This window comes from Humulus lupulus, chromosome 9 (assembly GCF_963169125.1).
Source record: "Humulus lupulus chromosome 9, drHumLupu1.1, whole genome shotgun sequence".
Lineage (NCBI taxonomy): Eukaryota > Viridiplantae > Streptophyta > Magnoliopsida > Rosales > Cannabaceae > Humulus > Humulus lupulus.
Genome location: NC_084801.1, coordinates 22543549 through 22556159, shown reverse-complemented (window position 1 = coordinate 22556159; position 12611 = coordinate 22543549). Strand labels below are relative to the sequence as shown.

General features: G+C 36.5%; 2 protein-coding genes across 2 annotated transcripts; one reads left to right on the top strand and one right to left on the bottom strand.

Moving 5' to 3' along the window:
- The first annotated feature begins 861 nt into the window (after positions 1-861).
- On the top strand, positions 862-4574 carry LOC133799506 (uncharacterized). The gene is made up of 8 exons (XM_062237520.1): positions 862-1095; positions 1168-1590; positions 1701-2154; positions 2255-2326; positions 2426-2790; positions 2959-3255; positions 3359-3384; positions 3479-4574. The coding sequence occupies exons 1-8, from the start codon at positions 862-864 to the stop codon at positions 4572-4574; spliced, it is 2967 nt and encodes a 988-aa protein (XP_062093504.1).
- Positions 4575-6483: 1909 nt separating this feature from the next.
- Positions 6484-10313, bottom strand: LOC133801721 (uncharacterized). The gene is made up of 5 exons (XM_062239982.1): positions 9698-10313; positions 9100-9312; positions 8744-8892; positions 8559-8627; positions 6484-8455 (listed from the first exon to the last, which is right to left on the bottom strand). Exons 1-5 carry the CDS (start codon positions 9908-9910, stop codon positions 6838-6840), a joined length of 2262 nt encoding a protein of 753 aa, XP_062095966.1. The 5' UTR covers positions 9911-10313; the 3' UTR covers positions 6484-6837.
- Between the last annotated feature and the right edge of the window lie 2298 nt (positions 10314-12611).

Sequence of the window (12611 nt, the reverse complement as noted above, 5' to 3'; positions counted from 1 at the left end):
TACCTACCAACCTTATGAGGAATAGGTATCTGACCGTGTCCGGATACGGTGCACGTTCACCCATGTCAGGCGACGTTGTGGGAAATATAGATTGTCGAGTGTACGATCTCGACACCACTACTCCAGGCTCACCAAAAGTTGTCAGATGATCTTCTGGTGGGCCACACCTGCGGCGATTAACACCTAGCAACTAATCAAGGTCTAAGGACAAGAATCCTAGACCTGGGTAATTGGCGAATGAAGAGAGCGAGGACCATTTGAATGGTCCTTGGGGCGTGACCTTACTTGGAGACATCCACACCTTGGAGACGGGTCATGGGACGTGGCCTCACTTGGAGACATTTGCGCCTTGAGGACAGACCTCAGAGCGTGGCCTCACTTGGAGACATCCGCGCCTTAGAAACAGGTCACAGGACGTGGCCTCGCCTGGAGACATACGTGCCTTGAGGATAGACCTCGGGGCGTGGCCTCACTTGGAGACATTTGCGTTTGGCTAGGTCACAGTAGGAGCTTAATTACTCCTCTAATGAATGCCACATGTCCTCTGGTGAAAACACGTATAAAAAAACAGACATGTGTTCAAAAATCTATTTGAATCCAAATTTTAACATCCTAAATTATTCATATTTCTTAAAAAATTTGCAGAATGTCCTAAATATCTACAATATAAATCATCATTTAAAAGAATTTGGGTTACAATTAATTTATGTACCAAAAATTTTAAAAATGACATACCAATGTTTTAAAAAAAACATACCACAACGGATCTCATTATATTCATTTTTTGTGAATGATAATTACTTTATTATACATATTAGAATAATATCATTAGAAGCGTGAGCTCCTCCTTCTCTCTCTGCCATGGCACGGCGAAGAAAGGTGGTGCAGAAGCTAGTTCAGGCTGTCCCATGTCAAGAGCTCCCTTCATCCATAGAGTTACAATCGGAGGCTCCTTCGACTGAGCCTGTGTGTGAAAAAAGAGAAGATGAGGCAGTGCCCTCTGTGACCCAAGAGTTTCCTGATAAGGCGAAGGAAGTTGTTTCTCCTAAAGCTCCGATACTGTCAAAGGATAGATCTAGTTCGTGGGCGGAAGAGGTAGAGTCATAAAATTTCCAAGAAGAGGCTAAGGCTACCTGGTCACGTTTCAAGGAAGCTCTTCCGTTTCAGGGGGGTTCGAAATTAGAATTTACGGAGCCTCTTCAGAAGGATGGACAAAAGATAGCTCAGCTGGATATTGAGGAGATAGAAGTTGAAGCATCATTGTGGAATTCGGCATTGATCTATGTTGTCATGGGTGCTAATCCACCATTATCAGTTTTTGAAGGTTTTATCAACAGGATTTGGGGAAAGTTTGGGATTGAACGAGTAGCACGGATGAACTCTGGATTTACGATGGTCAAGTTCAGAGATGAAGCTACACGTGATATGATCTTAGAATCAGGAGTTATTCACTTTGATAGGAAGCCTGTAATCTTGAGACCTTGGACGACTGACATAGAAAATCTGAAATCGATCAAATCGGTGCCTGTTTGGATTCGTTTGCCTGATCTGGGTTTACAGTATTGGGGCACCAAATGCTTAAGTGCATTGGTAAGTACCATTGGAAAACCAATCATGATAGATAAAGTCACAAAGGATCGTTCGATGATTAATTTGCCCGAATTCTGGTTGATATGGAAATTTCAGAAACTCTTCCAAAGTTCATTAACTACATCAATGAGAGAGGCCAAGTTATGGATCAATTGATTGACTATGAGTGGCTGCCTACTAAATGTTCTAACTGTAAAAAGTTAGGACACACAGCTTCTTCTTGCAAGCAATTGGAAGGTTTGGTTTGGAGGAAAAAAGAAGTCCCAGCTGATATTGCAGAAAATAACACTAAGACTGCGGCTTCAGGAAGTAAGAACAACAACGAGACAAATGTTTCAGGTCAGGCGGTAACAGTAGTGGACTCGCATTCCCAGAGTGGGGAACTTCAGAAGGAGAAAGATTGGACTACACCGAAAAAACTAGGTACCATGAAGGTGAAATCCCCTGATATTGGCCAGAATACAAAAAATGCTTTTAGTGTTCTTCAAGAACAGCAACAGTTCCTTCATGATCCTTCTCCATTATTGAATTTGAATGGACAATTTCAACTTAATGAGCTGGAACGTTAGAGGGTTGAATAAGAGGAATAAGAAAATAGCAGTGGATAATATTTGCAAGATAAATAAGATTGGTATTGGGGCTCTTTTGGAAACCAAAATAAAAGGTGATAGAGTAGAGGAGGTAATGAACTCTAGCTTTGTAAACTTGGAGTTTTACAGTAGCAAGGCTTTGGAAGGTAGGATCCTTTTAATCTGGAAGGGTAGCTGGGTCAAAGTGGATATTCTAGTTGACCATGTTCATTTTATTCATTGCAAGGTTCTGATATGGGCTACAGGTCAATCTTTCTGCTTCACTGTAGTATATGGTTTAAATCAGATAGAATTGAGGAAAAGTCTATGGTCTGCGTTGGCCTCAATCTCTCTTCCTGTCAAACCGTGGTTAGTTCTTGGTGACTTTAATTCTGTCTTTGAAGTAGAAGAGCGAATTGGGGGTAAGGTCATTTCACCTAAAGAAGTTGAGGATGCTAGGAAATGGCTTGATCTTGGGATTGTGGAAGAAATGAAATTTCTAGGCTCTTATTACACTTGGTCGAATAACCAAGATGGAAATAATCGCATCTTTTCCAAGTTAGACAGAGTTTTCATAAATGAGGATTGGATTGATATGTTTCCAAATGTCAATGCAATCGCTAGTTGGGAGGTAACTTCGGATCACTGCGCCATCATTTTGAAACATATTTCTGTTATTAAAAATGGTTTACGGCCCTTTCAATTTTTCAACATGTGGACTAATCATCCGCTCTTCAAGCCTACTGTTTTAGATAGCTGGAATAAAGAGTTACCATCAGAGGGTTATTGACTACAACAGATATTGAGGAAATTACATCGCCTTCAGTTTGTTTTGAAGAGATTTAATTGGAAGGTTGTTGGTGATATAGTTAAGGAGTATGAGGAAAGCAAGGTGTTATTTCAGCAAGCTAAAAACAAGTTATTTTCTGATCCAAAAAGCCAAATTCTGAGTGATATAGAGAGAGCTTCTCACCTGGACTTTAAAAAGAAAGAGGCTGCCTATGCTAGCTTCTTATATCAGCAGAGTAAGGTTGATTGGCTGAGGTTTGGAGATGAGAACTCTTCTCTGTTCTATTCCAGCATGAAGAAACGGAAGGTGCTCAATAGGATTGTATCTTTTGTAGATGAAAATGGAAAGGTTGAAGTGGATTATCCGAAAGTTGTTAGTCACTTTACTCAGCATTTATAATCTTTTTTAGGTGAAGCTAGTGCAGCAACTGGGCTGGTTGATACCTCTGTAGCACTCTCAGGACCCACTCTCTGCATTGAAGACCAAGCTTTCCTGATTAAACCATTCACTTTCAAGGAAGTTAAAACAGCTATGTTCAGTATAAGGCAATAAAGAGCCCGGGACTGGATGGATTTGGGGCTGGTTTTTATAAGAGTTTATGGTCTATTATAGGGAAAGAAGTGGCTTCAGCAGTGATTGAATTTTTTGATCTAGGCCACATTCCGAAGAGGCTGAACAGTACAATTTTAGCTCTTATTCCCAAAGTCACTCAACCCTCTAATGCCTCAGAATATCGCCCAATAACCTGCTGCAATACACTATACAAATGCATATCTAAAATGCTTTGTAACAGGTTAATTCCTATCCTACCTAAGGTGGTAAATCAGAACCAAGGTGCTTTTGTTAAGAATAGAAGTATTGCTCATAATATTCTAATTCTCCAAGACCTCCTCAAAGGTTATAACAGGAAGAGAGTGTCTCCTAGGTGCTTAATGAAAATCGATCTGAGCAAAGCCTACGACTCTATTGATTGGAATTTCCTTGAAAGTCTGTTAAATGCTTATAAGTTCCCTGGCAGGTTTATCAAATGGGTTATGGTCTGCTTGAGAGGTTCTTCATATAGTATTCTAATGAATGATCAGCTTTATGGTGATTTTAAGGGAGGTAAGGGGCTGCGACAAGGTGACCCTATTTCCCCCCTTCTATTTGTCCTAGTTATGGGTTATCTCACCCGAGCTCTTCATGGGGCTGCTAAAGATAAGCATTTCAGATTTCATCCGCTCTGTAAAACTTTAAATATTACTAATCTTTGTTTTGCGGATGATTTGTTGCTAATGTGCAAAGCTCATCTCAGCTCAATTCAGATTATGCAGCAGGCGTTCAAGGCGTTTTCATCAGCTTCAGTTCTGAGCATTAATCATGCTAAATCTAGCATTTATTTTGGAGGAATTACTTCAGCTGAGAAGGAGAAGTTGTTGTGTATATCTAATTTGAGAGAAGGACATTTTCCTCTTAAGTATTTAGGAGTTCCTTTGAGGCCTACTAAGTGGAAAGCTATGGATTGCGATATAATAATTTCGAAAATTCGTCAAAGGCTTCATGGTTGGGCTAGTCGTAACCTGTCTTATGCGGGGCGTGTGCAGTTAATTCAGTCGGTTCTCTTGGGGATTAGGACTTTTGGATGAGCATATTTCACCTTCCTCAGAAAGTTATCAAAGAAATAGACTGTTTATGCAGAGTTTTCTTATGGGGTGGCAATGGAGTTCGAAGCAAATTTCATTTAGCATCTTGGGATCATGTTTGCAGGCCAAAATCTTATGGAGGATTAGGATTTAAAGAGAGTGTTCTTTGGAATAAGATTAATCTTGCGAGATATCTTTGGGCGATCTCTTCAAAACAAGATAGTTTGTGGGTCAAATGGGTTAATTGCATTTATTTAAAAGGGGTCCGAATCTGGGATTATGCTATTCATCAAGACACAAGCTGGTATTGGAAAAAGCTAGTAAAGGTAAGCAAGTTACTGTCTGAAGCTGAGCTAATTACAGCTGTTTGCAAGGGGAAATTAAGGCTGAATACACTATATCTGAATTTCATTTCTGGTTCCCCTAGCAAAGGTCTGAAGAATATTTGGTGTAAGCTTTCAGTGCCTAAACACAGGTTTATACTTTGGCAAGCTTATCACCAGAAGCTTCTTACCAGAGATCTCCTTCATCACTGCAATATACCAATTTCATCTCAAAGCTGCCCGATCTGTGAAACTGAAATGGAGAGCCATGCTCATCTATTTTTTGACTGTCTTTTTTCAAGGAAAGTGCTTCAGGCAGTTGAGAAGTGGCTGGGTAATCTCATTTGGCCTTGGCAGTTCCAGGAATGGCGGTGCTGGCTGGAAGAGCCAAGTAAAGATGATCTGGCTCGGGTTGTGGCAGCTTTTTTGGCTGCTTCAGTCTACTATATATGGCAAAATAGGAACAAATGCTGGGTGGAAAGCTGCTGTTTTTCAGTTGTTCATGTTGATGATCTTATTAGAAATTCAGTACAGACTAGAGTAATCAATCTTTGTAGTAGGAGTAAAAAACTGACTTTGAGGGAGAAATTAATGATAAATTTTTTCTCTAAAATGTAATTGAGGGGGGGTTTTTGCTCCGGCCTTTGTATGTATTTGTTTGGTTGATCAATATACTATCCTTTTCTTGATAAAAAAAATACTTCATTATTGTAAAATTAAAATAATATTATATTTTAAAACAATTTCAGCAAAATATATGTCAATATGTCTAAAAATAATAGACAGTGCTTTGATTATCCTTATAAGAGCAACTCCAACAAGACTGGTTAGGAGGGGCTTTTTATTAGAAGAAAATGAGCAACGTCAGCAATGTTGCCATGCTATTTTTTTTCTAATTTTTTTTTTTGATTGGCTAGATTTATTTAAAAAATCTAAGGTGGGCTTGGGGTTAGTTCTATTCGAGTTGCTCCCAATGGAGTTGCTCTAACATATAAACATTTTTCTGTGTACATATGTTGACATTAAGGACTCGTAATAGTGAAGGAGCTTCTATTAGAAGTTGAACCAAACTGAAAAATCTGTGTTCTCTTTATTTTATTTTCTCTCTCCGTTTCATTCATGACTCAGCAGTGGCATCATAGCCAGGTTCGTCATCAAGATTGTAATTAAGACTTATGTCATTCTACGTAGATGGAGTAAGTAAAGAAATTGGTTTTGTGGGCACTTCTAGGTTTGAGCTATAGATATTTGATGGAAACTGGTCAGTTTGGCAGGTGCATATTAATTCTCTTCCATTTTTTGTTTCACCATCTTCAAGATCAATCAGTGGATACTTTTGAAGATCTATAATGGAAGGGATGTCATAGTAAAGGGAGATTAAATAACAGAAGAAAATCCATAGAAATTTATACATACACGTAAACATATATATATATATATTTATGCAGGTGCACTAAAAAAATTCTTGTAAAAGTGCAAAAGTGGTAAATTTAAGTTCCCCATGTATTTTGTTACCAATCTTGAAGATCAATTAATTTACAGTAGGGTGCCATGGTGAAACAGGAAAAATCCAACATGAGAAGCATACATATCCAAAAAAAAAACATTGGTCTGTAAAGAATCAAAGAATGCTATGGTGTACAGATCACACTGAAAAAGAAAGTGAGACTTTGTTATACATAATATTCTCGAACTCAAACTCATGATATATCTGGATGAAAAACATTCAACCTGTTTCTCCTTGTGTTCTTTCTGGAAAGAGAACACCTTTCTCGTTTGCCTGCCGCAGAGTTTGAGTAAGCTATCAAAGTTCTGTACTTTCTTAGACTGTGGTGAAGATGAAAGAATGCTATGGTGTACATATCTTTGTGCAATGATATTTAAGAAACATGACACACTGAAGAAGAATGTAAAACTTAAACAGAAAATTTTCTAATTCAAACTCATGGACTATCTAGATGAAGGGTGATGTCTTGAAAAACCTTCAACCTGTTTCTCTTTGTGTTCTTTCCGGAAGCAGAACACCTTCCCTTAAGCTGCGCTGAGTTTGAGCGGTCAAAGTTCTGAACTTTCTTAGATACTGGTGAAGAGCAGAAGCAATCTGTTGAATCTTGTTTCTGGTGTTTCTGATCGAAACACAAAGTACGCCGAGCAGTTGGATTCCCTGATGAAACAGCCACATTCCCACGTATGCTATTATTATTATCTTCATCTTTTAATTCACAGAATTCAAGCTTTCGGGTCAGCCTTTTCATCTGAGACTGCAGATAAGAACTCCCATGGATCATATTTGAACTATTGCTCTTGTCCTTGAAATCTCCTTCACTATACCAACCACCATGAAAGATTTCAAGCTTTTGGCTCGGGTTTTTCATCTGAGTCTGTAGACAAGGACTCCCATGAATCAGGTTCGAATTCATGTTTTCATCATTATATGCTTCTTCACGGCTCCAATCACTGCAAAACTCATCTGCTCTATCACACAGATCTTCATCTTCTTCTTCAGCCATATCTGCCCAACTCTTCTTGTTATTACAAACCGAAGAATCCACAGTTGGCTTTGGGGTTTCTGTAGTTTGTTGGCCAGAATTCTCTACTTTGCCAGAGCTTCCCTCTCCAAACGTACTGTCATCCTCACTAATGGAAGCTCCCAATGCCTTTGTGTTACATAAATCATTTGGTGACTCTACAGCAATCATCCCTAGATTTAAATACTCTACTTCATGATTATATCTTTTCATATCACCATTTTGCCAAGAATTCTTTCTCCTCCAGTCTTCATCATAGCTGCAATTCTTCTTTGAATTCCCATCATCATAGCTGCAATTCTTCCTTGAATTCCCAATCACATCTTTTCCCCATGCTTCTACCCTTCTCGGTTCTTCATCACTAAATCCCCATAAGCACCTTCGAGGCTGCGTAAATGGAGTCCTCTGATTGCACCTGGCTGGAGCTGGAGAAAAGTATGTCTTCTTATTCAAAGAACTTGGATCCGTTCCAACCGTACCAACTCGGTTTTTCATAATGGTGATAACCCCAGGCCTGCTTTTACCTGTGCTTTCAGAATAATCTTTTGTCCACTTATCAACAGGCACAACTTGCCGAGAAATTTTTAAACTACTTCCTGCTCTCAATGGTGTGCAATGTGAATTTTTATTGTCATACACATTGAAATTGGCCTTATTCTCCAAATGGTTACCACCACCACAAACTTCTCTTGGTACCACAGTTTCAGATATATGATACTGCCTGCTTGCGTTTATGGAGCTATTTACATCTTCCAAATTACTTGTCATGGAGGATGATAAAGATCTTGACATTTCTTTTGAGCTATTTCCATCCTTTTGATTTGATTTCACTACTGATTCTTTCTCTAGTTCGGTCAGTGTTTCATAAGCCCTGTCAAAAGACTTGGCATACGATTCATCCATGGGATTTTTACCAGATAAAGCTCTAACAGCATGAAGCAAAGACTTTGCTTCTTGCATTCTGTTCATGTGCATCAAACAGATTGCCAAATTACACTGTTTATTCATATCTTGCTCCAGCGACAGGGCTCTCCTGAGACAAGATAATTTTATCAACCAAAGTGTGTAGTATTTTTTTTTTTTTTTATATAAAAAAATCAACAACATTAAATTTTTAAACATGCTTGAAATTAAACCTGTAATACTCTTCTGCAGTTATATAATTATTTTGTTGCAAGTATGCCCATGCTAAGTTTCCTAATATCCTGCATTGACAGATGAGAAAGGGAATTTATAAATGCATAAATATTTGTTTCAAAGTGTGTGTATACTAAATATATGTAGTATATATGGATATATATATGACTTTGTGCGTATTAACCTAGATTTTTCTTGTTCAACAGTTATATGAACTTTCTTCCCCTGAGATCTTGCTGTTTTGGTCCTTCTTCCACCGAAAGCTGAGCCTTCCTCGAGTCGATTCAGTTTAATTTGAAGCATCTCAATCTCCTCTTCAATTCTTCCAGCCCTCTGCCCAAAAATCAAAGGAAGAAAATAAGTAGAAGCAAATAGAACAAACGCATATGTACAAAAATAAATTTGCAAAAGCAAGTAATTTCAGAACTTAAATGTTCTTTGGCTTACTAAAACCAAATCAAACTCTATGTTGAAAATAGTAAGAGAAGTCAACCAGAGTTTAAAAGGGTTGCTTATAGAAGAAGAAAGAGACACATTTACCTTATACAATTCAACTAGGACATTGTCAATGGATTCCTGAGACTCGAGAGGACAGAGATGACGAAACGATTTAATGGCCTCAATTGCCTCATCAGAACGATTCAACTGTTTCATCACAACTGCCATGTCTTTCAAGGCACTATCCACTCGATCCCCAGAATTTATAGCGGACCAGAAGAGCGAAATTGCCCTGCTTGGATCCTTCTCAATAAGCTAAAAAACAAATAACAAAAATCAAAGTAATTTGAATAAAACAACAAATGAGATTCTCTAGAAAATGTTTTCCCGGAAAAGAATTCAAAGAACTAGGAAAAAGAAACTTCATAGCCTAAACTAACATAAAACTTTAAACAAACACAATATGATCTTGAAACAGCAAATGGATCCTTCTCAGTAAGCTAAAAAATAATAATAAAAATCAATGTAATTTGCATAAAACAACAAATGAGATTCTCTAGAAAATGTTTTCCCGGAAAAGAAATTCAAAGAACTTGGAAAAAGAAACTTCATAGCCTAAACTAACATAAAACTTTAAACAAACACAATATGATCTTGAAACACAAACTTCTATAGCATAAAACAAGAACTTATATCTAACCTGAACCTGTTTGGCTCTGACATAAGAAGAATCTCCTGCAGGCACTTTATGTATGACATGAAACGGATCACCTTTGTTCTGAGGTAGTCTTCTTCTACACTCAGTCATCGATGTAACGGAAGGATACAAAGGCTTGAAGTTCGGCGCCGGAGAGGGCGTCAAAAACCCTTTGCAAGGTGGAATAATGATACACTCATCGTTGTTGCTCCACATTTTCTCCTCTCTGTTATCACTTTCTCGAGAAAAATCTCCAAGCCCTTATCTTGAATTTCCAAGAAAACGCTTCCAGCAATCGGGGAAAAGAACCTTGTTATCGACTTTGAAATGGGTGTGGCGAGAGAGATTGAGAAAGAACGACTACACTTTCTCTGGAAAATATTCGTTTAAGACCCGTTTCTTGATGGAATCATTGATGGAAAAGAGTATATAGTGGTAAGGACAACCACTTTCTCTCCCGATGGAAATCGTTTTCTCGGAGATGATCTTTTTTCTGGGAATTGGTGAGAAAGTGATGATGATCGGAAGTGTAATGAGAGAAAGAAAAGGGAAATGTAGAAAGGTGAAGCAAAGAGAGACTGAGATTTTGAATTATAGCCGTTTTATAATTAGTAGCCGTTGGGCTCAGAGACATTGTGACACGTGTCATTTTCCCACAAGAAAGCCCCTCCAAAAAAATATAACGAATGAGATAAACTGATTATAGAGCGAACAACTAATTCTTTTCATCAAAACTGAAAATAAATAAATATCTTATCAAAAAGAAAAAAGAAAAGAAATAAATATAAAAGTTTAATTGATAAAAATTAAATAAATTGTGAATTTACAATATATCATGAAAGAAAAATATGTATTTTCACACAATTTAATTTAATAATTATTTTTTAGTATCACTGATTAATTATAGGGTGTTATATTTTATGGTATTGGACATTTTCATATGTCAAATAGCAACTTTCATTAAAAAAAAAAATGCTTTAAAAGTGAAATGAAAATATATAAAGTTTATAAATAAATAGGGTGTTTGATTTTTCTATTGTTTTTTTTTAAAAGAAAAACAAAAAAGTAATCGAATTACATTATAGATTGAAGGACTCCTTCTAACCAGGGACAAGCTAACAATAGTATATAAATATTATGATAAATTACACATTTGGGGTTAATGTTATATGTTTTTCTTAAATGGACTAATACTGTATATATTTATTGTAAATGGCTGATATTAGATTTTAGTGGGGCTTATTATATAATTTCTTATAATTATTCTTCATATTTACATAAATTTAATGTTATATAAATTTTTTATAATTTTAGTGGGGCTCAAGCCCCCACTTGCCTCCCCCTACTTGTCTTCTAATTAAATATAAGCTCATTGTCATGACTTTGAGGTTGGAGCTTGGGTTTCGACTTAAGGGTATTTTAGTAATTTATAGGTAAAGGTATTTCAATAATTTTGATAAGTAAGGGTGTTTTAGGTAAGGTATTTCAATCATTCATTAATTTATTAAGAAGATTATTTTAGTAACTTTACTAAAGAAGGGTTATTTAGTAATTTTACTAAAGAATGATACTTTGGTCATTTTACCTTACGATCTCAATTTTGAGTCAAGTTTTTGATAATGAGTTTCAAAAGAGGTTTAGATTCCTTATTCACTAATAATAATTCGTCTAAAGTAAGATGGTGTAATATTTTTATATAGTATCTAGAAGTGATGCGATCATTCATAGCTTAATACAATAACTCAAATGAAGAAGTTCTTTTATATTATTCTATAATATAATGTTTGATTAATTAAATAAATATTACAAACTATTTGTCACTAGAAAAATGTCATTTAACCAAGTTGGGGAAATTATGTGATAAATAATAGAGTGTGATAAATGTTATTTTGTCAAGTGTAACATATATTGTGGAGTTACAATTTGAGAAATGATCATAATAAGTTTGTAATATATAGAGTGGAGTTATAATTCTTAAAAAATGATGATCATAAGTTTTGTAACTCTAACAAATATTCACCAATTGAAGTGTAAAAGGAGTTACACATCTTGAATTTGGTTTTCATTAACTATAGTATTTAATAGTTGTTGTGTGCATATTTCTAACTCCCAAGGTAGCTTAGTGGAATTAGAAAATCAAATGGTGGATGAGAACTCTAGAAACAGAAACTATTTTGCTCACTTGGATGTAATGTGTGATTGTGGTAAAACACAGTACATAGATTATAACACTTGTGATGGCATGCTTATCTTTAGAACACTACGATGAGTATGAGAGAAAACTTGATAAATCCTTAGAAGAATTTATAGAGAGTATTATCAAAGTGTTCTTATGAGGGAGGAAATAACTTTTAGGACAAAGATTTTGAATACTGTTTAAGCCTTGTATTGTTCTTGAGATCTTCATCTTCTACCTTCTATTCTTATGTTGTGTTGTACCCTAAAAATTAGCACGAGTTTAGTCACTCAGCTAGGGGTACAGTAAGCAGATGAGTATATGGATAACTAGACAAGTAGACCATCTAGTTAATGAAGATGTGAGCAGCTCGAGTTGGGACTTGGAAATACGACATTCAGGTGATTATCAGGTCGCCTCTTAGGATAACAGTCCAGTTCGAGACATATAGTGGCAATATTCCCCTTTGGGCGCTCTGAAGTTAATCCGAGCTAAGGTTCGGGTCATCTTTGATCACCAGCTCAGTGAAGATGGTCAGCTCGTGGAAACCTAGTTAGAACGCATAGTAAAGGATCCCGAGAGACTTGGAAGCTCTTTATATGCTAATTAATGCCCAAGCTGTATTTCACATTTATCATTTATTATCCGAGATAGCAAGATATATTCTATTATGCAATCGTATCTCAATGTAAATGAGAATTATCTGTATTAAATGTATACCATATTTATACACACGGTTAC

Bases quoted from the DNA above. Each gene is read 5' to 3' on its own strand.
- LOC133801721 (XM_062239982.1), bottom strand. From the start codon at position 9,910: ATGTGGAGCAACAACGATGAGTGTATCATTATTCCACCTTGCAAAGGG. The intron at 9,313-9,697 runs GTTAGATATAAG...TTTGTTTTTTAG, and splicing joins TCAGAGCCAAACAGGTTCAG to CTTATTGAGAAGGATCCAAG. The intron at 8,628-8,743 runs GTTAATACGCAC...CTGTCAATGCAG, and splicing joins GTTGAACAAGAAAAATCTAG to GATATTAGGAAACTTAGCAT.
- LOC133799506 (XM_062237520.1), top strand. From the start codon at position 862: ATGGCACGGCGAAGAAAGGTGGTGCAGAAGCTAGTTCAGGCTGTCCCA. The intron at 2,327-2,425 runs GTAGGATCCTTT...TATGGGCTACAG, and splicing joins CAGTAGCAAGGCTTTGGAAG to GTCAATCTTTCTGCTTCACT. The intron at 3,256-3,358 runs GTGCTCAATAGG...AATCTTTTTTAG, and splicing joins CCAGCATGAAGAAACGGAAG to GTGAAGCTAGTGCAGCAACT.